The 26950-nt window shown below is 42.1% G+C and overlaps 1 protein-coding gene across 1 annotated transcript in view; it reads right to left on the bottom strand.

Moving 5' to 3' along the window:
• Positions 1–7997: 7997 nt before the first annotated feature.
• LOC149309076 (src kinase-associated phosphoprotein 1-like) overlaps positions 7998–26950 on the bottom strand; it is a 107670-nt gene continuing 88717 nt past the window's right edge. Inside the window, exons 9-10 of the mRNA XM_089532054.1 lie at positions 13661–13769; positions 7998–8308 (exon numbers count right to left, since the gene is read on the bottom strand). Coding sequence (XP_089388180.1) covers positions 13668–13769 — 102 coding nt within the window. The 3' untranslated portion in view covers positions 7998–8308; positions 13661–13667. The remainder of the gene's footprint in view (positions 8309–13660; positions 13770–26950) is intronic.

Genomic DNA, 26950 nt, shown 5'->3' with positions numbered 1-26950 from the left:
TGATGCAATTTGAATCCTAGTATCCAAAGTCATTGAGTATCCAAAGCCAGTGCTCAAACCACTACACCACATTGACTCTCACATTTTTGTATATCCCGGGTCAAAATAAGAAGAATTATTACAAATATTTCAAACCGCAAGACTAATTTAGCAGTCCATCTCTGATGCTAGTCAGCCAGATAGCTCAGGAAAGTTCACAGCTGGACATAATGGAGACAACCCCATCACCACCTCTTGTCCCTGAGTGGTTGCTTGTATTTGCTCCTGTGACTGATAATCAAAAGTATATTGCTTCTGCACATTTTCAGTCCTTGTGGCAAATAACCTCTAGGAGACTGTCCTTCAGTGAATCTGGTTAGTTCAGCCTCAACCTTGTCTCCTCCACAAATCTGAGGCTGATGGAGATTGTAGTTCAACAGATCTGGACGGCTGGACTAGTCTCTTTCTATTTTAATTGCTAAGTAGCCATCACAACATCTTCTGGCAATAGACTTCCATTGGTTGTACAGTTCCACATAAGATTTTGCACTAAGAAAGAAATGAAATGAAAGCAGGCATGGGTGTTTTTGTGCATTTCCTGCATGGAAAGTATAAGTAACCCTGGGGTCAGGGAAAGATCCATGCTTTGGACTGAAACTTCCACAATCCTCTGCCTTTATCCATGATGACCAAAGTTGAATTCTAAAACATTTAGAGAGCCAAAGATTCCCCAGCTTGGAAGTTAACACCAGCCTGCCCATATCAATTATGTCTGCCCTCTTCAATGTGGTGCCACCCTGTATGTTTCTCATTTAGGAAAAAAATGGGATAAGAACAAGCCTGCTTCCTAGGAGACATCTGAGTAGATTTGGCATAAACTTTCACTGATTCTTGCTCTACTTCATTACTTGCCTGAAATAGAGGGCTCACATGAACTGAGCTACACTGGAAAACAGACAGGCTATTTCTACACTATAGACTCAGAAGTGGAATAGTTGTCATGTCCTTCTTTATCTCAAAGGTACTGGATCCTTGGGGTATTGTAGTTGTTTCAAGCTTGATCTATTCAAGGACCCATTTCTTTGTCTTTTGTCTTTTGATTATCCACAGCACTCTTCTCCAGCACCACATTTCAAATGAATTTGAATGATTTTCTTATCTGCTTTCTTCACGGTCTAGCTTTTACATCTGTACATGGTGATGGGGAATACAATGGCTTGGTTGAGTCTAACCTCAGTGCTTAGTTGTGTATCTTTACTCTTTTGGATCTTTTCTAGCTCTTTCATGGTTGCCCTTCCCATTCCTGGTCTTCTTCTGATTTCTTGACTGCAGTCTCCAAGGTACAATTTTGCTTTTTATAATATTTCACTTAATATAATTTATTATATTTTACTATTTACTATTAAACTATTATGAAATCAAAAATGTGTTCATGTGGTCACAGCTTTAACATGGTGAGAAGCAAAGGATAGCTGAAAAACATTCTTCTGTGTTACACAACGTTCGTGTTTGCTGCAGCATTAAACATAAACAACACTAAACTTCTATTGGAACTCTAAAAATTGGATTTACTGTATAATGAAATGGGAAACAATTGACCTTTTATTGTGAATCACCCATAAGCCTTTCATGAAATCGAGAATAACTCAGGCAGATTTGTTAATGAATTCCTGTTCACTACTGCTAGTCTCTGTTTTCAATTGCCGTACGAGATAGTTCTATTTACAAATAGCCCAGGGGGATTAGATAAATTTCAGAAGAATAAGGCTTTCAGTGGCTACTAATCATGACAGTTAAATTTTACTTCCAATATTAGAGGAACTAGAGAACCAGTGCGGTGTAGTAGTTTAAGCGTTGGACTGTGACTCGGGAGACCAGGATTAAAATCCTGGCCTCAGCCATCTAAACCCACTTAGTTACCTTGGGCAAGTCACACTCTCTCAGCCTCAGAAGGATGGCAATGTCTAACCCCCCTCTGAAGAAGCTTGATAAGAAAAACTCACGACAGGTTCACATTAGGATCGCCATAAGGTGGAAATTACTTGAAGGCACACAACAACATTAGAGGAACTATGTTTCTGTATACCAGTTCCTGAGGGATATACATAAGAGGATGCTACTGGATTCAAGTCCTGCTTAGGAGCTTTCTGGAGACACTGGTTGGCCACTGAATGGTGGATTAGGTAGACCTTTCGTGGATTAGGTACACCTTTCGAACATAGGCTTTTCCTATGTTCTTTATGTAAAGTTTGCAGCTATAATGTTCAGGTACGCTGACGCATATGCCTTTTACCAAGATACTTCTGGTATCCATATTTTTCCATTCTTAACATCCCATTTGTGTCCATCCTACACAAGCTATCTAAAAGTACAGCTGTATTACAATTTAATTCACATTGGCGGGCATCCTGTTAATGACATATGCAAACATAAGTCCATCTTTTGCTTGCATCTGTCTTCTTTTGGTCATTGCAGAGGTAGGTATTCTCTTTCACCCTTTATAATGACAAAATCCCTTCTAGGACTCATGTTTTGCTGAAGAAGCCCTGTAGGGGATTGGAGAAGTGTCTGGTTGTTCTCCATGGCTAGAGGCAGATTGAGGACATCATCTTACAAGATCCTGATGGACCCCAACAGAAGATGCTATCAGTCTGTGTCTAACTGGGACATAGTCAGGTGCTTCTACCACTGCACTGCTCTCCACATAATGGCTATTCAGGGAGGCTATTGCAACAAATGGTGAGTCTTGAGCGTGGTGAGTGGTGAGTTATAGTGGAGTTCTGCCCATGGAATCCTTATACGATGCTGAGCAAGGTAGGATTTTGATTTTTGATTGCTATGATTCACCTTCTGAAAGGATCTCTGTGAAGTGTGTTTCTGGAAAATAGTAAGGCTTCACAGAGAACAGTTTTCCTCCCTAAGTAACCTGTCTAGCTTACTTTGGGGAAGCCAGAACAGCTATCACTTTCTCAAAGTTTAGCTGTGCCCAGTCCATGAAGTATGTGTGCCAATGATGACTGGACATGCACAATGGCCAAGCAATGCTGACTCTTTTGGGAAAGTGATGGAAAAATGGGGCAGGTAGAGAAGGTTAATGGAATGGAGTGATTTGAATTTGAAACAGCAGCATTCTATGCTGTAATATATTTTTTTAAGGGCAAATATTATGCTGTAATATTTTGTTGCATGTCCTGCAGACATGGATTCATTTTAATGTGGGTATCAGAACTTGGGTGAGAGCCAGCATGGTGTAGTGGTTTGAGTGTTGGACTACAACACTGGAGACCAGGGTCCAATTCCCAGCTTAGCCATGAAACCCACTGGGTGACCTTGGGCAAGTCACATGCACTCAGCCTCAGGGGAGGGCAATGGCAAACCTCCACTGAACAAATCTTGCCAAGAAAACCCCATTAAAGCTCACAAGCAGGAACTGAATCCAACATAGGGTCACCATTAAGTCAGAAATGACTTGAAGGCACACAACAAACATGCAATATCAGAACTGGGAAAGAATAAAGATTACACTAAAAAAAGTGATCAATTTATGTTACTTATTACATGTGGAGAAACAATCCACTGGTATTACTTGTTACAGTGTTGAAAAAAGGGATTTGATAGATTGCTTATTACATAGCTTGTTATTTTTGTTATTTTCCTGAGAGGAAAAATTAGTATTCATAAAACAATTGTGTAAGACTTGAAAAATTCCTGTCAAAATTCCTCTACACATACCTTTAAAAGTAATTTTTAAAAGCAACCAGGAGCTGTTAACCTGTTATACCAATGCAGTAGTGCCACTGTTGTTGTGTGCCTTTTGAAATATAAGTTTGTTACAACCTCTTTTTGCTCATTTTGTAATTATGTTACATGGAACCCCTCTATGCTCTGGAAGGTAAGATCCCATGTTAAATGAAGGAGATCTGAGAGTTCAGGAATTTAAAAGGATGCATTTTCATCATGGTGTAGTGGTTTGCATGTTGAGATCAGGACACTGGGAGACTAAGTTCACTGGGTGATCTTGGGCGAGTCACTCTCTTAGCCTCAGAGAAAGGCAAGGGCAACCTCCTTCTAAACAAATTTTGCCAAGAAAACCCTGTGATGGTTTTGCCTTAGAGTCACTATTAATCAGAAATGACTTGAAGGCATCCAACAACCAATTTTCATTGATACAGTGAACTGAATCGTAGAAGTGTGAGTTATTTAATGCATCTGTTTCAGCACCCAGGAGAGCTCCCATTTCACTTTAGCCTCACGCATCATGTTGTGATGGCATGAGTTGCCTTGCTAAATCAGGACAAAGATCTCTCTTGTTTCCAGAGGGACCAGAGTGATGCCCCTAGGAAATTAACCAAAGCATAATGATGACAGCCATCCCTCCATCTTTGCCCTGAGCAACTGTTGATCAGTGCTGAAATGCATATGAACTTTGCAAGTCTTTTTGCATATGTCATTCCTAATTTGGCTACTAGCTATTCTGTCTGTCCATTACATCATCCTGACAATAGGATGTGTCCTATGGTAGAAAACTATAAATACCAATCTGACTCCCTGCCACCAGTTTTGTTAATGTATGAAAGAGGTTGGCAACTTCCCATGTGTCAGAGGATGTGCTTTCCCCCATCCTCAGGGCCCACACCTTCCTGTTGCCAACATGCTTCTGCTACCCTCCAAAAGTGTTTTTCCAGTGAGAAACATGGAACATGGGAAGTACAATTCTATTGGAAAAAAAGGTGTGCACTCTCCATACACCATGTTTCCTAGCAGATGCATAATGCATTTTCTGTTAGCAGTATTGGCAGCAAGAACAAGGTGGGGATGCCCCAATGGCAGGGACCTATATATGGTTTGTTCACCATGTCCTGCAGACAACAATTGATGTATGTTTCCAAGAGTCAATGTATGAACACATCCACAGAGTATGAATCTGATCCCTATTATCAGATCCATATAAGCCAACATTTCTGGATCTTAAATGCATGCATTCTCAGAAATAACAGCCAAGTGTCTTAGTCAAAGAAAGGGAAGATGTCCCTGCCAGGTGATATTGGACTGCTAGTCATCCCCACCACTGGTTATGCTAACTAGGATAATGGGCATTGTAGCGCAACATTTGATGGGCCACATGTTCTCCACTCTTGCCTTTAGTGATATTATTGTGTATGCCTACTCTAAAACTGGCAAAGATGAAATTCTGGTTTTAAAAAGTGAAAATCCGGGCTGGATTCCTGTTTCTTATTCCCAACAAGAAAAGACCAGTTGAATCAATGAGTGAATGGCGAGTCAGCACACAGTAAACCATTCAATGATTTTGGTCAAGGCTAACGATTTACTCTAGTCAGGGCTAGCAAATAGGCCCTGGCAAAATGGGTGGTCCTGAAGAAATAATTATAGGATTGTGTGCCATCCTTTCCTCTAATAGTAACTTAGCTAGGATAGATGGAGGGGTGTATATAAATACTTGCAGCCTTCTTATTTCTCATAATTGACTTGCGATACTGAAGATCATTCAGATGTTTGACCAGGGAAGAACTCTTTTACTCCCCTAGTTCTATTAACTCAAGTGTCCATAATCTGGAATGTTGGAAAAAATAATCTTGCAAGGGAAATGGTTAACATTTGCATCCAAATTCAAGTTAGAAGAGTTTGCTTGAAGCTACCTGTCCCTCAATTTTGTCATGCCACTGTTAAATCAAAATAAGGTTGTAATCCTGTATATACACACATTTCAAATGTAGCATTCAGAAACATAGCAGTGTGTCTGGAAAATCAGTATGCAAAGGGATCTAGCAGCACCTTTGAGACTAAATGAAAGATAGATGTTGGTAGCATGAGCTTTTGTAGACATCTGAGGAAGCATCTGAAGAATGCATCCGAGGAAGTAGCGCTCATGCTACCAACTTCTATCTTTCAGTTAGTCTCAAAGGTGCTGCAAGATCCCTTTGCATACCATTTCAAAAGTGTCTGGCTGTGTGTAAATTGTAAGGCAACCCAATCTCATCTGTGTGGCTTGTCTGCTGAATTTGTCAACTTGGAAAACTAGGCTGGAATCCAGCTGGTGCCTTACACTAGTAGTTGCACTTTTTTTCAGGGTCATGCAGCACTTGTAAGAGAAGGCAGGGGAAAAAGAATTGGTTCCAAGCACTGTTTCTTCTGTGCTTTCTTTCCTTGGCAGCTGCTGCAGCCTATTCCCCCCACTTCTGCCTCCACTGCCAACAGGACTTTTGCCCTAACCCTCCTTATCACTGGGGGAGTTGGAGAAAGCTCCAGAGTTTTGATAAAATGGGAATCTGGATGTGCAAGGAGAGCAGTTAGCTACTGCCATCTTGTGGCTTTAATGACTTCTACACCCGAAATATGGAGCAGAGAAACTACAGTACGTGTGGCAAATAGCCAGCAGTAGTTCTGATGTCACACTCTGGAGGTGCATTTCTATACAGTTAATACAAACTAGACCCATAGCCTTGGCTGGTGAAGGCTCTGCCACTGTAGCATCCCACAGACAGAGGTAGGCAGGACAGCTTCCTAGCAAAGACGCATGTGACAAGTACTCCCTCAAGATGTGATGTTAGAAGCAGGGCTTATTCTGGATGAGACTGGCATAGTGGTTTGAGTGTTGCACTCTTTAGACCAAGGTTTGATTCCCAGCTTGGCCATGAAACCCGCTGGGTGACCCTAGGCAAGTGACATGCTCTCAGCCTCAGGGGAAGGCAATGGCAAACCTCCACTGAACAAATCTTGCCAAGAAAACCCCATGATAGGGTCACCTTTGAGTCACCATAAATTAGAAACTTCTTGAAGTCACACAACAACAACAACAACAACGCTCACTGCAACCAGTATTTATTGGATGCTTTTGCTTGCCATCTTTGAATGCATCAAGTTATGATCTCTTAGTACAGGAGCATGTTGCTCTTGAGCACAGTTCTCGTATGAGGAATTCAACACAACCATTCCCCACCCAAAGGGAAAGGTCTCCTGTGACAAAGAAGAAGAGGGCTTGAGCATCACTAGCAAATCTAAAAAATTTCCTGACTAGGAATTGCTCACAGTGGTATTTTACCATGAATTATTAACTTGAGCCAGATCAATTCTTTCATTAGATTTTGGGACAAAATACAGAAACTAGAACAAAATCGTTTCATTGTTGTTAAAGCACTTAATGTATTGGGAAGGTGAATGGAGTTTTCTTTCTATGGCACTGTTTTATATCCTATTACATATAGCAGGTCTGGACAATTTGTGAGCTATTGAGGTGGCAACCTGGCTCTCTTCTTGGTTTTGCCAAGATCTTGTTTGGTGGAAAGTCATGAGGGCTGCTTCCAGACTGTGGAACTTCTTATCAATGTAGTCTTGTCTGGTAACCTTCTTTATGCCCTTCTTTTGCTATACAACCCCCTTTTTATTTGAATAATTTGCCCTGTAGAGCTAATTGGGTTTCTCTGCTCCTTCATGGTGTTGTTGTTGTTGTTGTTGTTGTTGTTGAGCGCTTTCAAGTCCGACATGGCAACCCTAAGCAAACCTATCATGGCATTTTCTTGGTAAGTTTCTTGAAAGGGGGTTTGTGATTGCCATCCTCTGGGGCTGAGAGAGTGTGACTCAGTGCTCAAGAGAACTGCTTCTACTACATCATGCTGGCTCTCTACTTCATAGCTTAACCTATATTTAAATTTAACCCTTATCACAGGGGAAATTTAGGTTCCTGAAGTCATGTTTTGTTGCAGAATTCATATAGAACTAGACCTACAGGGGGAGTATTTTATGATTTTGACATATCTGGGAATGCCACTGCAACTTATGGACACTGAGAACATGTGACTTGCCCAAGCATTTTTAGTCATATTTATATTTGAGACCCAACTGTCCATCATTATTTTCACACAGGAGAGTGATGTGTCTAATAATCATATTCTATACTGCATGTTATGGTTTTTGATTTAAATATTAATGTTTCATCATCTGCTTTAAAACTAGACAAAAATATGCAAAACAACAAAAAATATTTGAGTAAGAGACAAATTTAATCTGAAATATCACCTAACCGTTCCAAAACATCCTTCCCCATGAGTGCCCTCCTGAAAAAACAACAACGAATGAACAAAAGAAAGAAAGAAAAAAGAAAGAAAGAAAAAAGAAAGAAAAAGAAAGAAAGAAAAGTATTGCAGCCAAAGTCTAAGCCTAGATATCAAGAACTATATCCCAGTATCAAAAAAGCCTGCAGGAACATTTGCTGATGCATTTTCCTCCTTAGAAATAGGAAAGAGAGTGCTGGGTTGTGTTTTTGTTGGCATCTTCAAAGCAAAGGTATCTGAAGAGATGAAACCCATGTTATCTAGAAATGAATACAAAATAAATGTACTGTAAATATATATTTGTGAAGAAACAGAAGCAAACATAATAACTAACAGATTTTAACTAATGGATAATATAACCAATAACTAATAGATAATGGTTCCATTCACACTATGGAAATAACCCGGTGTGAAACTGGGTTATTTCCACAGTGTTCATGCTGGCCCCAAATACACCTGGCACCATTTTTTGGGGGGGGAACCCACCTAATCCGGTGTATTCAACACCAGGTCTCTTACCACGTCTTTTTTAAAGGTCCAGAATGATCTGGATTTTCGGCAGTGTGAGTATGCTACCGAATCGATCCGGATCCATGTGATTGTTTCCAGAAATGGAGGTACTTCCATTTTTAATTGAACTGGTGCATGTGTGAATGTTGACTATGGTTTAAATGCCCCAGAGAGACTTGGGCACATAGATCGTAGTGGAAACATCAATTTGGTATTGTGTCACCCCAGAGATCCGGATCTCCTTGGGACAAAAATGTAAGTGTGAATGCCCCCAATAACTAACCGAGCCCAGAATCCTATATGAGCTACATTTTCAGCTATGAAGCTGAAAAAAGCTTCGTTTGGAGTGTGGGTAAGAAACTTGCTATAATCATTCTTATAATGCTAGGTATACCTTTCTTTTATAATAAAATAGGGACTATTTGAAAAAAAGTCTCCAGGGTTAAAATGCATGGGGGGATCAATTTTCCTTTAGAAATTAATGACTAAAGGTTGATTGCAGACTACCATTTACTATGACATTTACAACCATTTACTAGAAGAATGCCTAGCAGTTCTCTAGGAATGGTGGAAGTTCAGAGGGCTTTCACCAGTCCCACACCTGGTCTACCTTTGAACCCACCACATTTGGTTTTTGGAAAATCAGCAGGAAGGTTTGATGAAGGACTTTGGGACAGACAAGAGCAGCTCACACTTTCTGAAGAGTGGATCTTTGGGTGGAATGTTAAGATCCCTTACACCTAGGTAGCAGGCCCACCCTACTCTAAGAGTATATCACTATTGTCACTGATGCTATGAGATAATCTGTAAACCCAACTCCTTGCTATTTTCTAAGGACTTGGGAAACCAGATGGAAGTGACAGTTACAGAGCTTGCAAAAGTTTCTTTTTTGGAATGGAAGCTCCCAGATTTTGTGAGTCATGATCCCATCCACCTCAAAAAGTTATGTTTCCCAGCTCTAAACAGTTCTGCTATTTTGCTGCAGGGGCCTGCTAGGTATCTATTGGCTAAGTTTGTGATTTAAATGTGCTGTTAATAAAGCAGAGGCAGACATCATTTGGACAAGAGTGCCCCACTAACAAATATTTCAGGCTGGCATTGTAGTGTACACTGACTCCACATGCCAGCCCCATCCCTATGCTTTGAGACTAAGCCCAATTAAAGGGGGATCAGGCAGGAGAGCAGACCTGACTCTATGCCAGGTTGAGGTCAGTGAATGTCTCTTGGTCCTATCCAGGAGTGCCACAAATCCCAATTGCCTGTATCATATGGGGCATGCATGCCACAGGTTAGCTACCTGTTCAGTAAAAATCTTAAATGGCCTTTTGAGCCACAGTGGAATCTTACATACCATAACCCTTAGATACTGTTAGAATAAATAACGAACCAGTTATTCTACCACTGTTCCCTTCACTTTGCACAAAGGTTCCCCTCCCTCCTTCCTATGGCATAATCTTATTGAATTATATTCTTTTGCTGTCTCAGAAATTCACCTGTGTAAATCTCAATGTTTTCTGCAAATGTAGGGATTTCCTGACTCATTCCAGCAGAGAGGAGAGGCCAGAAGATGGAGCCAGAGACAATATTCCTCCAGGTTTCATCTAGGCTAATGGCAGAAAAATAGCAAGAGACATTGCTTGCCAGGCCCTTTCAACAAGCCCTGTGGAAATTTTTCAGAGGCTGGTCTTGCTCCTGAAGAACTAGAGAACATTAAGGATAGGGAGCATGCTAAGCTTCAGTTTGATTCTCGTTTCCCCAGGACTCAGTCCAAGAGGCTGTTTTCATTGCCAGGACTCATGCTCCAAAGAATAGAATATGGATAGATTTGGGGCAGAGCTCTGTATTACTGTATAATGCCACACAGGGATAATTGTCAGCATCTAACAACAACACAGTCAGACCTCTAGTCACATTTTAAGAATAGATGTCCTGAGATAAAACAGATGTTCATACATGCTCTCTCCTACTAATAAACAACAGTCCCTGATCTGAATTCTTTAAAAGGCCTACAAAACAAAAAATCTGATCAATATCCTCTGCTGGACCAACCTCTACCAAAGGGAGACCATGCAAGCTTTTGATACTACACAGTGCTCTCCATCAGGTAGGACAGACGGGTGTAATTCTCAGTTCACCAGCTAAAAATTGACAGGCGAAAAAGCAAAGGAAAGTATTTACAAAGGGAAGTACATTGGCTACAGTTGGAAATTCTGGGAGCTTTTAGAACCAGGTTATCTACAGAATACAAATAAGCAACTGTCTCATCACCTCTTCTCAAATGTTCCACTATTCTAGGATAGGGCAGAAACTTTCACATAATATTCCCCTCCAAAAGGGAAAGGCATGCTGCCAGAAGTTTCCAGGGTTCACAGTTTTCCTCTGAAATAGGGTAGACCCCACCTTATTTTGGCAACCTCCCAAACCCTAACTTTTTAAAAACTTGAAATGACCTTCCGATCACTACTTCTTTCATCTAGTAGAGACAAGGTGGTCCCTAGACGGTCCAGGATTTGGGTTGGAAATGACGACCAAACCCTTTGAGATTGTCCATCTCTGTCCTAGGGCATCTCTTCCTGAGCGCCCCTTGTTTGACCAGTGCATTCTGTATCACACAGTTACATAGCAGCACCAGCTTCTGGTGGTTGTTAACAATGACACTATGGCTGCAAGTCTGTATGGTTCAGCATAGTGTAATAGTGCTGCATGTGAACCTACACCAGGCTGAGCTATATAAATTCTCCCAAACTTAGGACTTTATCACACGAGGCTAAAAAATGGAATTTTAACAGGATAAAAGCATCTTTGGCCAGTACTTATAGCATGACATTATGTCCATCCTGTTGCTGCCCTGAATTCCATTTGTTACTGTAGTGCACTTTTTCATTGACGGGCAAAACCTGTCAATACCTCTAAATGTCACGAAACATCTCTTCACTTCAATTCACACAGCAGTCATGTGGCAAGATGGGACCCAATTCTTCTCCTCTCTCCCTCTCCCACTTGCTGTTCCAAAAGCAGGCTAACTCTGTGCCTGTCAGGGTTTTTAATTTTTATCTCTGCTGGTTTTGCATACTTAAAGCAAAACAATATAATAAAAATAATTTTAATCCTTTTTGTTGTAATTACACAAACACAGCAAAATTGAAAATAAACAGATCAACATGCATGGAATTAGCCTGCTTTGGAGTAGTGAGTAGGAGGGGGAGAAAGGGGAGACTTGTGTCCCTTGATGGCACTGACAGCCGTAATGTCAGAACTGCAGTGAAGAGACTTATCACATCCAGGACAGGAGGCATTTTCAAAGCAGTGCAGTTGTGCAAAAGAACTGACGTGTGATAAGAAACATTTTCAAAGCAGTGTGTTTCTGTTTCCTTTCATAATGCGATTGTCGTGAGATACAAGGCTGGTGTGATAATGTCCTTACTATATAGTCTCCGATGCCCACTCTGCCATCATTCCATGTGCTATGGGGAGCAGACAGCACTGGAGAAGTATCTATGGTGAGAAACACACTGCAGAAATAATTCAGTTTGAGACTGCTTTAACTGCCCTGGCTCAGTACTAGGGACTCCTGGGAACTGTCGTTTATTATGGCACTAGAGCTGACAGAGAAGGCTAAATGTCTCACAAAACTACAGTTGCCATAATTCACTAACATTGTACCAGGAGAGTTAAAGCCACCTCAAACTGGACTATGCCTGCAGTGCATTCTGGACATATGTCCCCATAGCCAGATATCCTGCTATGTTATGTAGTTGTAAAATGTTTTGTATAATTATTCAAACTGTTATTGTGCTTCATTATTGTGTAATGCTGAGGGTTATGATTGGGAAGAGGTGGGGATTAGGGATTATTTTTTTAATGTGATTTTATTGTAATTTGCTTTTTATTGTCGTTTTCTGTTTTGTAATCCGCCTTGATTCCTTTGGGAAAAGGTGGAATATAAATATATTATTATTATTATTATTATTATTATTGACTGATTACATCAATGCTGAGATCTGTTGGGGTCCACTGGAGATCTCAGTGCTGATGTAATTATGTTGCATCTGGCTGTGAGGACATAGCCAGGTGTTTCTCTGACTGTGTCCATTTCTCACGAGCCACAGAATGGCTGTGCAGGGGAGCTTGAGAAAATTACACTAAATCGGGGGGTTGCTTTACCACTGTGGAGGGAGAAAGAGAATACAAACCTCTGCAGTGCTCCAAAATGGACATATGCAAACGTAAAGGAAAGTACTGTACACAAACATATGTCTCCAGTAGGATGCCTGCATATGTGTTTCAATCATCATCACTGCTGTTCAGTTAACTTTAAGCTACCTTAACAGGAAGACAGCTAGCTGATGAAGCCACAATGGCTCTGGCAAGCGAATACTTACTAAGCAATGGAGAACAGGCACAGTGCCTGCAGCACTGGCATGACACTGCAGATGGAAAGCACAAGGAGCCACAGAGAAGGACCTTCAGGAAGCCTGAATGCTCTGCTATGTACCTCCATGTTGTCTCAGTATGACAAAAGTGAAGCAGCCATCTCAGCCAATGGATTTCAGAAACCATTAGGGATGATGTAGTGACACATTATGATAAACACATACTTGCATTTTCATGTGCATTTTTAAAAATTAAATAACAGTTGCCAGGGTGTTGGTACAATACATGAGGCCACAAGATGGATTGAGGAGCATTTTGTTTGTAGGAAACAATGGTATCTTATTTGCTCCCAATGGCCAACAGCCACCATAGGGTGGAACATTTTCAGGCTTGCACTACAAAGGAAAGGACTGAACCCTGTATCGAGCTATGCTGAGGTCCTAATTCAGACTGATGGGTAAATGGTGTTGGCTGCTACTTAAAATACACTAACACCACATGCTGAATGTAAATTGCAGATTGGATCTGAAAAACAGAATAATCTAAGCCATGGGATCCAGTTTGCCGGGAGACTTTGCAGCAGCTATCCTCATGGAAATGAATCAGAGTTCTGCCACAATACTGGACACAAGACAGAAATGCCTAATGTGGAGGACCCCCTTCCCAATGGCTGCAAAAGGCCTCCCCCTTTCTCCTTCCTCAACAACATCAACTGAACCTTGTTTTACCTGCTGTTCATCTTTCTTCCATATCATATGCTGGCATGAGATAATCTTTCGGGACAATCCCCACCGTGCTGTTCAGCAAGCCAACCCACCAGCCATACATGTTGTATTCCTGGAAATCAAGCAAAGACATCATTAAGTGAAAGGACTGAGACTTGCAGGTTTTAAACCAGCATACACCAAGATTTTTCTTGCTGTAAATAATCCATTAAGGCTCTTTAAGAGGAATAACAACATCTGAAGTATTTTTATGTACTCTCAGGTTATTAGCACACCATAGAAATTTTAAAGTTTGCTACCACCATCTGAAATATGAGAACAACAATAATGTACCAATTTTATATTGTTCCTAGAAGGATTATTGAGACAATACAGGTGAAGTGCAACATAAATGCTAAACATAGTGGATTATTAGTAATGAATAACTACTAAACTGGTTGCTGTATTATTAATGAGCTACTTTACATGTACAGTCCCTTATGTTCTCTATATATTAACAGGACAAAGCAAAATATATGCATATCCCCTAATAATGTGCACACAGGAATGCAGGGTGGGCACCATGTAGTCCTCTATATATTACTGAATTGCAGGTTTCATCATCTCTAGCCAGTGAGGGATGATGGAAGATGCAGTTCAGCCACATCTGATGAGCCACTGTTCAACCCTGTAGGCAAAGATGACTGCAGAACTTGAGGTCTGTTCCCTTCTATGTGAGAGGGAATTGCTAGGTACACAGTACCGCACCTGCTTCCATCGAGAATGACAGAGATCTGTGGCTGGAGATGGAGAAAGGTTTTATCTACCTAACCTAGCACTGTCTTAAGGAAGACTGGAAGGGGGCGTTGCATTTCAGGGTCTTTTTGTTTTGGAAGTTCTTTCCTACACTCATATCCCATTTGACTTTGCTTCCTGAGAGCCTTCTAGTTGAGGTGAGCTAGGAAGGCTGCATGCCATACTTGTTTCTTGCTGCACTGAATTCTGCTGCAATTTGACCTTACAAATCTTTCTGTGTGTGGGAGGGAGAGAGAGAAAATGGTGGTCCATTGCACCCATCTCTACCCAACTTCTTCTCTGCCCTGTGTCTAATTTGTCCTAACAGCTCTTGCTTTGATGTTCCTCTTGCCATAATTAAATAGTTCCTCCAATACATATCTCTGTTGGGGGGCCCTCCACTTCCATCATTTCAAGGTTGGCATTTGGGCACATATGCCCATGTGGGTGACACCAGATTTGGGAAGAGTGGGTAAAAGCTACAGCCATGCTGAGCAGGTGCCATGGCCAAGCAAGCCAGTGCTCCCTGACATTTATCACAGAGGTAGTGAAAAGTGTTTCTTTAAAGCTGCAGAGTACAGTGGAAGTCTACAAAAAATGGGAGCCAGGGCAAACGTCAGCAGAGAAGTACTGCATCCTTGGCAGAGTGTGTGAAAGTTACTCTTTTAGGCAACAGCTTCCAAACACCCAGCCTGATTACTGTGAAAAAAGTGCACAAATGAGCAGTGTAATAACCAGAGGATGTTGCATATTGTTCAGTCAATGTCCAAAGTCTCCAAATGATGTTGAGAAATGTGTACAACAGCAGGGTGTTTCATACTTTTATTACCTGGTTCTTATACATCTCTTGCCTTTAGTCACCATGCTCATTCAGCAGTCAAAATGTGAAATCCTCATGTCCTCCAACATTAGATGGTTTATGCTTATTGACGGGACAATCTATAGTATACCCCTATTTGTGATGCCAGTTTGAGACATGTTCTATGACTTTTAGGTTAGGGGTGATAATCATAAGACCCTCCAAGTCTTATGGAGGCTCAAGTCTATGGAAGCTCATACTACCGGATTTTTTCTTTCACATAGAAGGTTATTGCATGGGGGCAAAACCGTCCCCCGATGTGTTCTAACGAGCACGAGCGCGGGCGCGCACGGAGCTTGATGGGAACCCGATGGGGCCCAGAACGCTAGTTTACCGCACAGTGGAATGCCGCCGCTGCCGCCGGCGTTCCCATCGGGTTCCCGATGTGTTCCAGGAGGCGCCATTTCTGGGAACAGTTTCAAAAGCGTTCCCAGAAATGGCACCTCCTGGAACACGTCGGGAACCCGATGGGAACGCTGGCGGCAGCGGCGGCGTTCCACCATGCGGTAAACTAGCGTTCTGGGCCCCATCGGGTTCCCATCAAGCTCCGTGCGCGCCCACGCTCGTGCTCGTTAGAACACATCGGGGGACGGTTTTGCCCCCGTGCGATAACCTTCTTAGTCTCAAAGGTGCTACAATATCTCTTTGCATACAAACTTTAGTTGCTAATATTCTACATGATTCTTCTGGTTTTTCTGCAATACTGCTATTCCCCTGGATTTTATATTTTTCAAAATAGGATAGAGGAGAGAGAACTAGTATGAAATAGAGGTTTGCTCAGTAAGTCCATAAACAACTCAGATCTTAATAAGCTAATGTCACAAAAGGCAGTAAAGCTTTCCCTGGATTTCCTGGTTAAATATTCCTTTATGGACGAAACTCCCTTCACCAGAAGAGTAGCTACTGAAGGTGGTGCATTACTGACCCAATTAGGAATTCTGCTTCCCAGATGAAATTTTCTTTCAGGCCTCAAACATCACAATACCTAAAACATGAGAGTTCTAGGTATGCATGGTTTTTATGTCTCATTCTCTACAATACAAGGAACTTGGGTACAGAAGAAAATGTTCATTTGGGGGGATGAAACAGAATTCTTAGGTAGGGAAATGCTCTCATTTTAAAACCCTTCAACAGTTACACCCATACCGTGAGCACAGAAAAGCACTACTACTGTATTTTCCTACATTTTTGAGGGGTCGGGGACATGTATTCTTCTGGTGCATCCTGAGGTAGTATAATTCAACAAAGTTTCACTGTTTAACACTGCTGACTGTATAAACATATCCTTAGATAAAAGGCTTTTTAAACATTGCCGAGAAGAACTGGAGGAATTTTGTCTGCGGGGGGGGGGGGGGGGGCGAATATTGTCTAGTACTGTCAACTCTTTGGGTCCAGCCATGTTGCTTGTGGCCTCCTCTTACTGAAGGGTGTCTTGCTGGTTAGGGGAACATGTTCCCAACAACAACTTGTCCATTAGCCTGTGAGAGGAGCCAGGCTTTTCTATACAGTGAGCTCTTTGTATACACGGGGAATCAGTTCCAGACCTCCTCACTTATGGCAAAAAACACAGGACCTCAAGTCCTGTTGATTCCTATGGGCATGTGCTCCTGTGCAGTGTGCAGCATATGCACCACAAATGCATGTGCCATTTTAACTCCCCGGGCTTAAATCTGAGTATGGCAAGTCTGCCTATGGCATAGGTGCGCTATACTGTATTTTGTTTCTTGAGCAGCTGCTGGGACATGTCAAGCAAAAGTAAAGAGGTTCTCTGGGCACATTCAGAATGATTTCCTTGTGTGAAACATCCATATATGGGCTAGCACTCATTGCAGTTAGGTATTAATAACCTAGAGTTATGAATCTGTAATTGGTTTGTATTTAGTAAGACTAAGTAGTCTTACTGTAAGACTTTGTAAATGCCACCCCAGCCCACCTTAAGAGCCATCAGCCGATCATGCAAAGGAGTTCCACTTAGTTTCTGATTGTGGTGCAAGAAGGTAACGTTTCCACTCCATCCTGCCAGTGAGTGAGACTGTAAGAATCAGAAGCAGGACTCCTGTTAAAATTCCTTGTCATAAGCTCATTCGCTGGCAGGAGCAGGGAGGAAATGTGATCCTCCTGCTGCTCCAACAGGAAGCACAACAGATCTCCTTTGTTTGATTTGGTTGCTGGCTCCTAAGGTGGTGGTGGTGGAGTTGGGCCAAGAGATGTTACTTAGTTATGCAAACGTAACTAAGTAGCCCATGTAATCCAGAATTATTAGTAGAATCTTAAGCTACAAGAGTTTCCAGATATGTTTAAGTCCCAGCAACATTCATCAAAAAGACTCTGGGTTGTTTTTCATGCACGTATGTTCACCACTTGTTGGCTACCGTGTCAAATTCATGGTGAATGAGCCATTACAGATTAATCACCACAGACAGAAGGACAGCTTTCGTGTCACCTGATGTCATTTTGTGCACAATGCTTTTCAGTCAGAGTCAATTCACACATCCTGCTGCAGTCATCAAGCACAAAGCAGTCAAGCAAGGTACGTCATGGCATGCATGAACTGAGCCTCAGGCTCAGGGAAAAGGACACAAAAAAGGGGCAACCATGCCAGACGGGTAGATGCAGAAAGCAAAGATGGAGGCACAAACCACCTTCGCGATGTTGATTTGGCCTGAACACTGTGAGGTATTTTAAAACAATTTCAGATTTGATGGATTGCTGGGAAAGCGGCGATTGCTCATAATCAAAAAAAGGAGGAAGGGAATGCAAATGAGCCCAAGCCGAGAACCATCGGCGCCGGGCGCTTTATTTCCCTGTGCTGTGCCAAAAAGAATTAAAACAACATTAAACTCCCAGCAATAATGTTTAAGCTCTCGTTTCCAAGTGCCAAATTGCACCGCTCTGGATCATACAGATGTTCGTTAATTATGCTAATTTTTATTAAACTATTAAAATGGAGGAAGTTGCACTGGCAGATCCCCGGCCCGAGGTGAACTCTGCCTTGCGTCTGGAGGTGCTAATTTGCCAGCTTCCCTCCATAAGCTGCTGATGCTGGAGATTTGTGCTTTGCTTAGTGAGGAGGATTTGGGGAGGAGGCAGTAGGGGGTGACTTCTGCAGCAGAGACCGTTAAGGCAAATTCCAGTGAGCATTAGACCCTTTCCTCCACCTGTATGCATATAGTGATCCAGATTGCACTGATCATCAGGGTAGATTAGGTAAACCATGTGCTGGTTCTGGCAGGACCAGCCCAATTCAAGGGATGCTGCCTATGCATGAACCAACATATGGGTCCAGGATCTTGGTCCCTTTAAAATATATATATATATAAGTAAATAACTATGTACAAGACATATCACAACAATAAAGCAAAATAAAACAATTCATCTCAAGACTTTGAATTATGCTGTGGGTCTCCTTCTTGGGTTCTGTTCAAAGTCAATGGTCATTTTAAAGTCCAGTGCTGTCTTTGTGCAAATCTAGTCCAGAATGTCCAGCCAAAGGTTCAGATGAGATGGAGGTTGTCTTTTCTTGTTTCTGTCTTTGTTGAGATTTATTCATTTGTACCATCTATTTATTTGTTACTTTTATACCTTGTCTCCCCTCTAATGAGCTCTGAGTAACATGCATAACTCGCTTCCCTTGAATTTTGTCTTCACTTCAAGCACCTGAGGTACACCAGGCTGAGAGAATAGCCCAAGGTGATCCAATGAGTTTCATGGCTCAGTAGGGATTAGAGCTCTGATATTCTAAGTTCCAGTCAGTTTTTGCTACCTCCCAGGAATTCCTGGCCTCTGCAATGGCCATTTTCTGTTTTGAAAAACAAGGGTGGCCTTTAAAGACCTATAAAAGTTGAAGGGGGCTGAAACCCCTTGCCACAAATGTGGCAAAATGGGTCTCTGTATCTCTCAGAAGCTTTGGCTGTGCCATTGGCCATTCTTCGAACTCTGCTCTAGACACGATTTAAATTTCCTACAATGTAATGGAACAATGTTGCCCTGTGGCACTATCGGAAACAGTGGCTATACTCTGACATTTGGTGTCACCCAGAGTGGCAGACCAGATTTTCTTGTAAGGCCAATTGCTTTATTTCAGACCTACTATGGTGCTTCCTGCTATGGTGCTGGGTCTTCAGCAGCTCTCTTAAGAATTCCATATGTTGATCTCAGCCCTGTTCTGGGCTGGCCTCCATCTAACTTTGGAAGATACTGGACTGGGAGATACTAGGCCTCAAATCACTTCTGGATGTTGTGAAAGCATCTAGAAAGTACTAGATTTCTCCTTCATTCGAGCAAGGATTAAAAATGATTACTCTTTCTAGTGTCTGGGTTAACTATTTACTATAGATAAAAACCACTGCATAAAAATATGTTTTGCTTGTTGAAATAAAATAGAGATGCACTGTATTAAAGCAGGAAGAAATTGCTGTTTCAGGATTAGAGATTGGATCATAGCCAAAAGGATGCAATTGTGGTACTTCCTTTTTTCCTTGCCTGGCTAGGTGCACAAAAAATGTTCTGTGAGTATTAACTAGCAAATGTGGTTATAGTCTCAAGAACAAATATGAACTCATCCCTTCCTCTTATTTTCAAAATCCAAAGTCAGACAAAAGAATTTAGAATTAAAAGTACCCATTCTCCCCTCTCATGCCACCCACCCACAGCTCCCAAAATGCATGTCAGCAGCAAATCTGCAGCAGCTTCATTGGTGTGCATGTGTGTGTGTGTGTCTGTAGGCTCTATAAAGAGATCACACAGACACTGAAAAACTTATGTGGCTGATGTCCACCAGCAAATGGAAGAAATGACACCTAACACTAGGAGAAAGGGCACATACTGTATAAATGAAAAAAGGATGCTGACAAGCAACATGGAGAAAACCTCCTCATGGGCTTCCCTGTGGCCATTTTACTGCTTTTCAACAGTGTCACAGCGTCCTTTGCATACCTCCTTTCTCAGTGTCTGGATCTCTCTACCATGCCATGAGAAAATGCCTAAGCAAGCAGGTAGCCGCAGGGAGCAGAGGGGGAGTAAGACTGGAAGGAAACAGCAGGCACCCCTCATAAGCCCGAAACGAGAATGAAGACCCCTGCTATAGAGCTGCTTGCTTTTAATTTCCATCTGCCCCCACCCCCACTGTTTCCCCATTTGTGGAATGTTCTGCTTGATAGCTCAGCAACTACCCAAGATGACCACTGAGATGCCTTTAACAGTCAGGACAGAAACATCATAGGGCTGCAGGCTGTACTTAACATACAAAAACAGGCACTGGGGCTCAGATCTAATGGGATGCCATTCCTATTGACCTGGCAGCCTTTCCTAGAATCCCAGATGAAGCTTTTGCTTATAACAACTCTGTGGTCTTGGGGACATTGTGAATCTTCTGCATATTGAATTGGTCTGTTTAGTCCAGCACTGCTGGCAGTAGCTCTTCACCAAAAATCCTTTCATCTTAGGGCCAATCTGACCACTAGGCAGAGTGATCCAACTGCCATAGGTTGCAGAAACTGGTGGTGGGGGGGGGGGTAGCAGCAGCATACCCTCCAACATTTCAAAACTGAAAACTGGGACCTACCTGGCTGAGCAACGTCAGAGTAGGCTCAAGATGGTGTTTCCACAAAAAAAGAGGGTAAACATTAATGAGGAAGAACAAACTAAATTGCTATTTTTAGCAGAGAAGCCTGGGAATTTATATATTGAGTTTAGGAAAGCCTGGGGAAAAATAAACTTACTGGGAAGAACAAGACTCTGCCCACCTCCTCTTCTCTTTCTCCTGTTGAGTTAACAGAGTACAAACTACTTTTGCAGTTTGAACTCAGTTTACAGCAACTGAAGAAAACTGGGGGGAAAGGGGGGGAAGTTGGAAAAGAAAAGAGAAAACAGGACATTTTAAAAGCAGCTTAGAAAATGGGATGACACAGCATCAACTGGGACTAATCCTTCCAAGCTGAGACACTTGTAGGGTATGGAGCAGTGGTGCCACCCCAAGCTGTTCCTTCAGAGCTTCCAGGGTTTACTTCTCTCTTGGAGAAGAGAACAATATATGCCACACAGCTGGCACTGCACTTGCAAATGGAAACCAGATTAAGCTGATCTATTGCATATAGGTGAACTACCCACATTGGAGGGCTGGCTTTGTTCTGTCATAGCTCATGCTTGGCAGAGCTGCTGGGGCAAAAGAAGCCTTCCCTAGAATGAAAGCCAATCCTCTCACAGAATTTGCACTGTCTACTTAGGAATTTTTCTTTCTGGACAGCATCATAGTACAAGAAATACAAGTGTGGTATGTGCATGGCACCATCAGCAACATGGTAACTTTAGTCATTGAGGATGTTGGAGCATTTGCTTCAGTTATGTCATTGATAATCCAGTTTTGCTGTTCTTCTTCAGCATGCTGGAGAACTGTGTTCAATTACCAGATTTGAAGTAGGGCCTAACTGTCAATCCAGTCAGATTCTGTTCATTTCTGTCTTGGTAAGTCGCTTTATATCCACCAAAGCTCATGCAAAAATTAAAAAAACGTTAGTATTAAAGGTGCTGCTACATTCCTTCCCCCACTTTCTACTTTTTAACTTCCATTATATTATTGAACAGCTCTTATTATGAGGAAACTCTTTCTAATGTTTAGACAAAATATATTCTTTTGTAATATCTCTAGGTGTTACTCTTCATGTGTGCTGTTTTTCCATGATCATGAGAAAAGGTTGTGTGGAAGTTAAACAACTCAAATACTGGCTCTAACTTGCAAATTAAGAACAAACATTGGTTACAAACCTACATCTCTTTAGCATAGGATAAATATCTGCTTGCCAACATATGCTATTCTAGCATTATGCAACCCCCACAAGAAATGCAGCAGTGCACAACACACATCCATGAATGGGCCCCATTGTACATTTACATTAAATGGTGTACCCTTTGTGCATCCTCATGGGCGTTATCACATGCAAAATTGCACTTCTGTCACTGTCAGCAGAATACAACTATTGCACAATGTCACATAATTCACCTTGCATGCGTAGAGCCTGATGCATGTTGCTAACAGTATGCCAGCCCCTGTGTGTATACGTGGGAGTGGTGGGATGTGTGTGTTGGATTTCAAGCACATTTTCCAAACACTGACATTTGCTTACAAAAATGGCAAATCTTTTGTTTTCCCAGTGATGGCTGCCTTGGGATTTAGGGTTTATTGGTTGCAAAAGTTTCCTTAAAACCATCAGCTGACCACAATGCTGACTATGAAGAAATACAATGATTTATAGCATTTTCAATGAAATTGTCAAGAGGAAAGGGAAATGGCAACGTGGTCACAGATAAGACTTACTAGGAGTAGGAAACCTGGACAAACTTCACAATATAGTCCATTAGGCAAGAGGCAAAGATGACAGCTAACTTTCTGAAAAAGGAAATGCCTGAAATAGACCCACTCAAAGCAATTCCTTCTTCTAGTCCCAGATGTACAGAGACTGGATATCCTGTGGTTTCTCAAGGCAATACTACATGTTATGAAAGATGCAAGGCCCTGTTTTTTCTCCCTTTCCTCTTCCTTAACATGTAGTAAAAGCAGCCTTGTGTCCTACCAAGGTCATCATGCTGCATGTTAGCCTTGCTGTTGACAAGCAATAATGTGATGTAATGGTGAGGAAACACACAATGCAGTGTCAGAAGATTTAAGTTTTCCACATTATGGAGCAGACAGAACACTAAGTTTAGATGCTGGTTTAGCTGGTAGCCCAGTTTCTGTTTGAGTTAGTAACCTTTGCATGGCTATACTCACTGGAAGTTAGTTTGCATGTGACTGTAGGAGTTTGGGCATGGCATGTCTATTGCAATGTTCACACCCACTTTCTTCCTGCATCATGTAGTCTTTTCTTGTACTCTGGGATCTCATCTGCCCTCAACCCCCTCCCTATCCAGCTCTCCTACATGAAGCTTGTATGATAAGAGCCTCTCTAGATGAGATGCTTCAGATTTAACTGTAACCATGTTGTATCTTTCTTTTTAAAATCCTTTTTCAAGAATGTGAACCTGTGTTGATCATTCATAGGTAAAACTACTTTTAAATACCTAAGAAAGAAGAGTATGGCCTGGTACAGACCACCAGTTTGCGGTGGCCTGGGGCCGATTTCAGGGCTCAGGACTGTGGAGCGTCTGCACGCACCCGAGCCCTATCATGCCGCAGTGGCACCATTATGGTGCAGCCCCATCCACATGGGGGCTGCCATGATGATGCAAACATGGTGCAGCGTTCACACGTTGCAGCACCACATCAATACATGACAGTGCACCAATGGCGCACTCATGGCATCCGCCATGCACACCAAAAAGAACCCACTTTTAGCGGGTACTTTTTGGTGCTGAGGGAGGCCGTGCAGTTTAACTGCAGTGGTGTCCCTCAGGAGGAAAAATGGGCAACTCCAGCCTGCCCTTTTGGGGTGGTCTGTCGAGCCCCTTTCTTTTAAAAAAATCTCAGCTAGAACATGTGTGTGAGCTGGGCTGTGAACTATTCAGCTTCTGGCTTATGCATTAATTTCTCTGCTTGAGAGTTCCACTATCTCTTCCATTTCCCAGCATTTTAAAAAAATAAAGTGTACATTCTTCCTCTCTTTCTAGTGCCTTCTACCTTTCCTAGCATCATTTGTCTTTTCTAATGAGTTGTGCCTTCTCATGATATGTCTGAAGTATGACAGCCTCAGTTTAGTCATCTTGGCTTCCAGGGAATGTTCATCTTGATCTGTTCTAGGACCCCTTTGTTAGTCTTTTTAGCTGTCCATGGTATCCTTAGGACTCTTCTCCACATCACATCTCAAATGGGCTGATTTTTTTCCTATCTGCTTTCTTCACTGTCCAGCTCTCACATCTGTACATGGTAATCGGGCTTCAATAATTCTGACTGCATATCTTTGCACTTTAGGATTTTGTCTAATTCTTCATAGCTGCCCTTCCCATTCCTAATCTGCTTCTGATTTCTTGACCATAGCCTCCATTCTGATCAATTTTTGATCCAAGGTATGGGAAATCTTTAATTACTTCAATTTCCTTGTTATCGAGGTTGAATTTATGTAAATCCTCCATGGTCATTATATAATCTGCTTCCCAGTTAAGACCAGGTGGAGACTGCAAGTGTGGAGGCAGCCTTTCTTCCCTCTCTGTAGTAAGATGTTACCTTTTCTGGAAAACAGACTGGCTCTGTACCCAGCCTTGCCAATGCTGAGCTAGCAATATTTACCCCTCATCCCCACTTTAGCTCTAGTTACAGTCCAAGCGCCTCATAAACAACCCTGATCCTACTTTGGTGATGCAGTTAATCAGCCCCAGTCGCTCACAGAAGATCAATGGCGGGATGACGGATGCCTGAGGAGAAAAGCCAAAATCAATCACAGGCTTATCGGTATATGATTGCTTGGCCCCATTATTAGCGCCGGAGTGTCATACATTATTGTTAGTAAAATGGAGACCTCTAATTCATAGGTGAGCTGTGTCACACATTATTGGAAGGTCGCTTGACATGGGAGGGTTTTATATTGGGTTGCCACAGACATCTGTTTACCTCAAAAACTGGCCCAGGGCTGAAAGCCATCTCAGAACAAAATTTAAAGCTTCTCACAAGAAATGAAGAGACCTGAGCATGGTGGCTAATTTCTAAAAGGAAGAGAGGTGTCAGACCTCTCCTTGTCTTCCAGGGATCCTCAGCTGCTGTTCCCATTCATTCCTCTTGTGTTCTTGTCCAGGGATTTCATTGGAGTCTGAACCAGGGAAATTCCCAGTGGGTTGTGTTTTATCAGGCAGAACTGACTCCTTATGCTATTGCTCCAAATCTGCCTCCTCAGATGGCAGCCCTATATTACCACACAGAGAAGCCATAGTGTGCCATGAAAAACCCATAGATTCTGCCACTGAAGACTAGCTTCTTTTGGACCTGGCAGCTGGATCCAGACTTGGTCATACTGTAAATCAGTGGCATCACTGGACTGATGGTGGTGGGGATACAGACCACACCAATGACACCCCACAAGAGCGGTGACACTCTAGTGGGGTTTTCTACCCACTGCTGAGGAGGGGCAAGGGCACCCTTCGTGGCTTCGTCACTGGATCACTCTCTTCCTGGGGAGAGAACCAGGCTGGTGATGAAGCTAGAGGGGCAAGTAGTGGGTGGGAAGGCATGCCACTATTACTGGTCCTCCTCAGCAGCCCTCCCCCCCCCGGTACATCAGGTGTTACCAAGCCATGTGATGCCACTGCTGTAAATAGACCTGTTCAAAGCAATGGTAATTAAGTCACTCATGCTGTGGCCACAACACTTGAGAGAGGTATTAAGCATTAAGCATTAAGATCCCAAGTTGTTTGGGGCTTTGAATGTCACAACAAACACCATGAATTCAGATTGGAAATGTACTGACAACCACTGCTATTGCTTTATGACCAGTGTTACATGGTGTCTAAAAGGTACTCCAGTCAGTGATCTAGCTATTGCACTTTGTACTAGTTGTAGCTTCTGAGTTATCTTCAAAGGTACCCCTTCTCATGCAATACAATACTCTAATCAGGAGGCTACCAATGCATGAAATACTATGGATAGGTTACCTCTGACCTGGAAATGGCATAGCTGTTGCCCAAAGATGACCCATGCCACTCTGAGTCACAGAGTACACTAGGGCCTCCAGTGATAAAGTTGGATTTAGGACCACTGCCAAGCTATGCACTTGTTTCCTCAGCAAAAATAATGGCCACATATGATTACACAACTTGAAGTGGAAGATGCAGATACTGAAATAGCCAAATGCTTTCTACATGTTGGCACAGTCATAAATCGAAATGGAGACTGTAGTCAAGCAATCAGAAGAAGACTAGGACTTGGAAGGGCAGCTATGAAGGAACTAGCTAAGATCCCCCAGTATAAAGATTTATGACTAAATATCAAGCCAAGATGGTCTGTGCGATGGTATTTCTTATTTTTATGTATAAATATTAAACAGTGAAGAAAGCTGACAGGAAGAGAAACAGCTAATTTTGAAATGTGGTGCTGGAGGAAAGCTGTATGGATACTGTGGGCTGCCTAAAAGACAAACCAATGGATCCTAGAGCAAATCAAGACTGGACTATCCCTAGAGGCCAAAATGGCTTAACCAAAGCTATTGTATTTTGTCTATAATATCATGAGATGGTGTAACTCATTAGAAAAGACAATAATGCTTGGTAGAGTGGAAGATGTTTTTCTTTAGCTTTTACTCTTTATTTTTACTTTAGTGTTCTTTTTTAAAGCTTTACTCTAATTTTTTATATTAGCAGTCCATGGTCTGTGCCACAATCTGCTCCTGGTCTTGTTTTTGCAGAGAATGGAGCTTCTCCATCTTTTGTTTCAATTATCTGGCCTATTTGATTTCTGTACTGGACATCATATGAGACTCTCATACTTTGGACATATCACAACAAATTAGAAAAATTAGAAAAGACAATGATGATTTGGAAGGTAGACGGCAGTAGAAAAAGAGGAAGACCCTATTACAGGTGGATAGAGTACGATATAGAGCACAAGCATGTCTATACAGGACATTTAAACTGGTTTCCCTTGCCATGGCCCTCAATTTGAGCAGTGCTATTGATAAAAGGGTACCTCCAAGCTGACTTGATTGCAATAAACAACTACCATATCACAGAGCTAGTCCAATAAG

The sequence above is a fragment of the Sceloporus occidentalis genome, unplaced genomic scaffold (assembly GCF_023333645.1).
Source record: "Sceloporus occidentalis isolate IW3139 unplaced genomic scaffold, rSceOcc1.0.p SCAF_7, whole genome shotgun sequence".
Lineage (NCBI taxonomy): Eukaryota > Metazoa > Chordata > Lepidosauria > Squamata > Phrynosomatidae > Sceloporus > Sceloporus occidentalis.
Note: the sequence above shows the minus strand (reverse complement) of the source record. Positions and strands in the feature narration are given on the sequence as shown.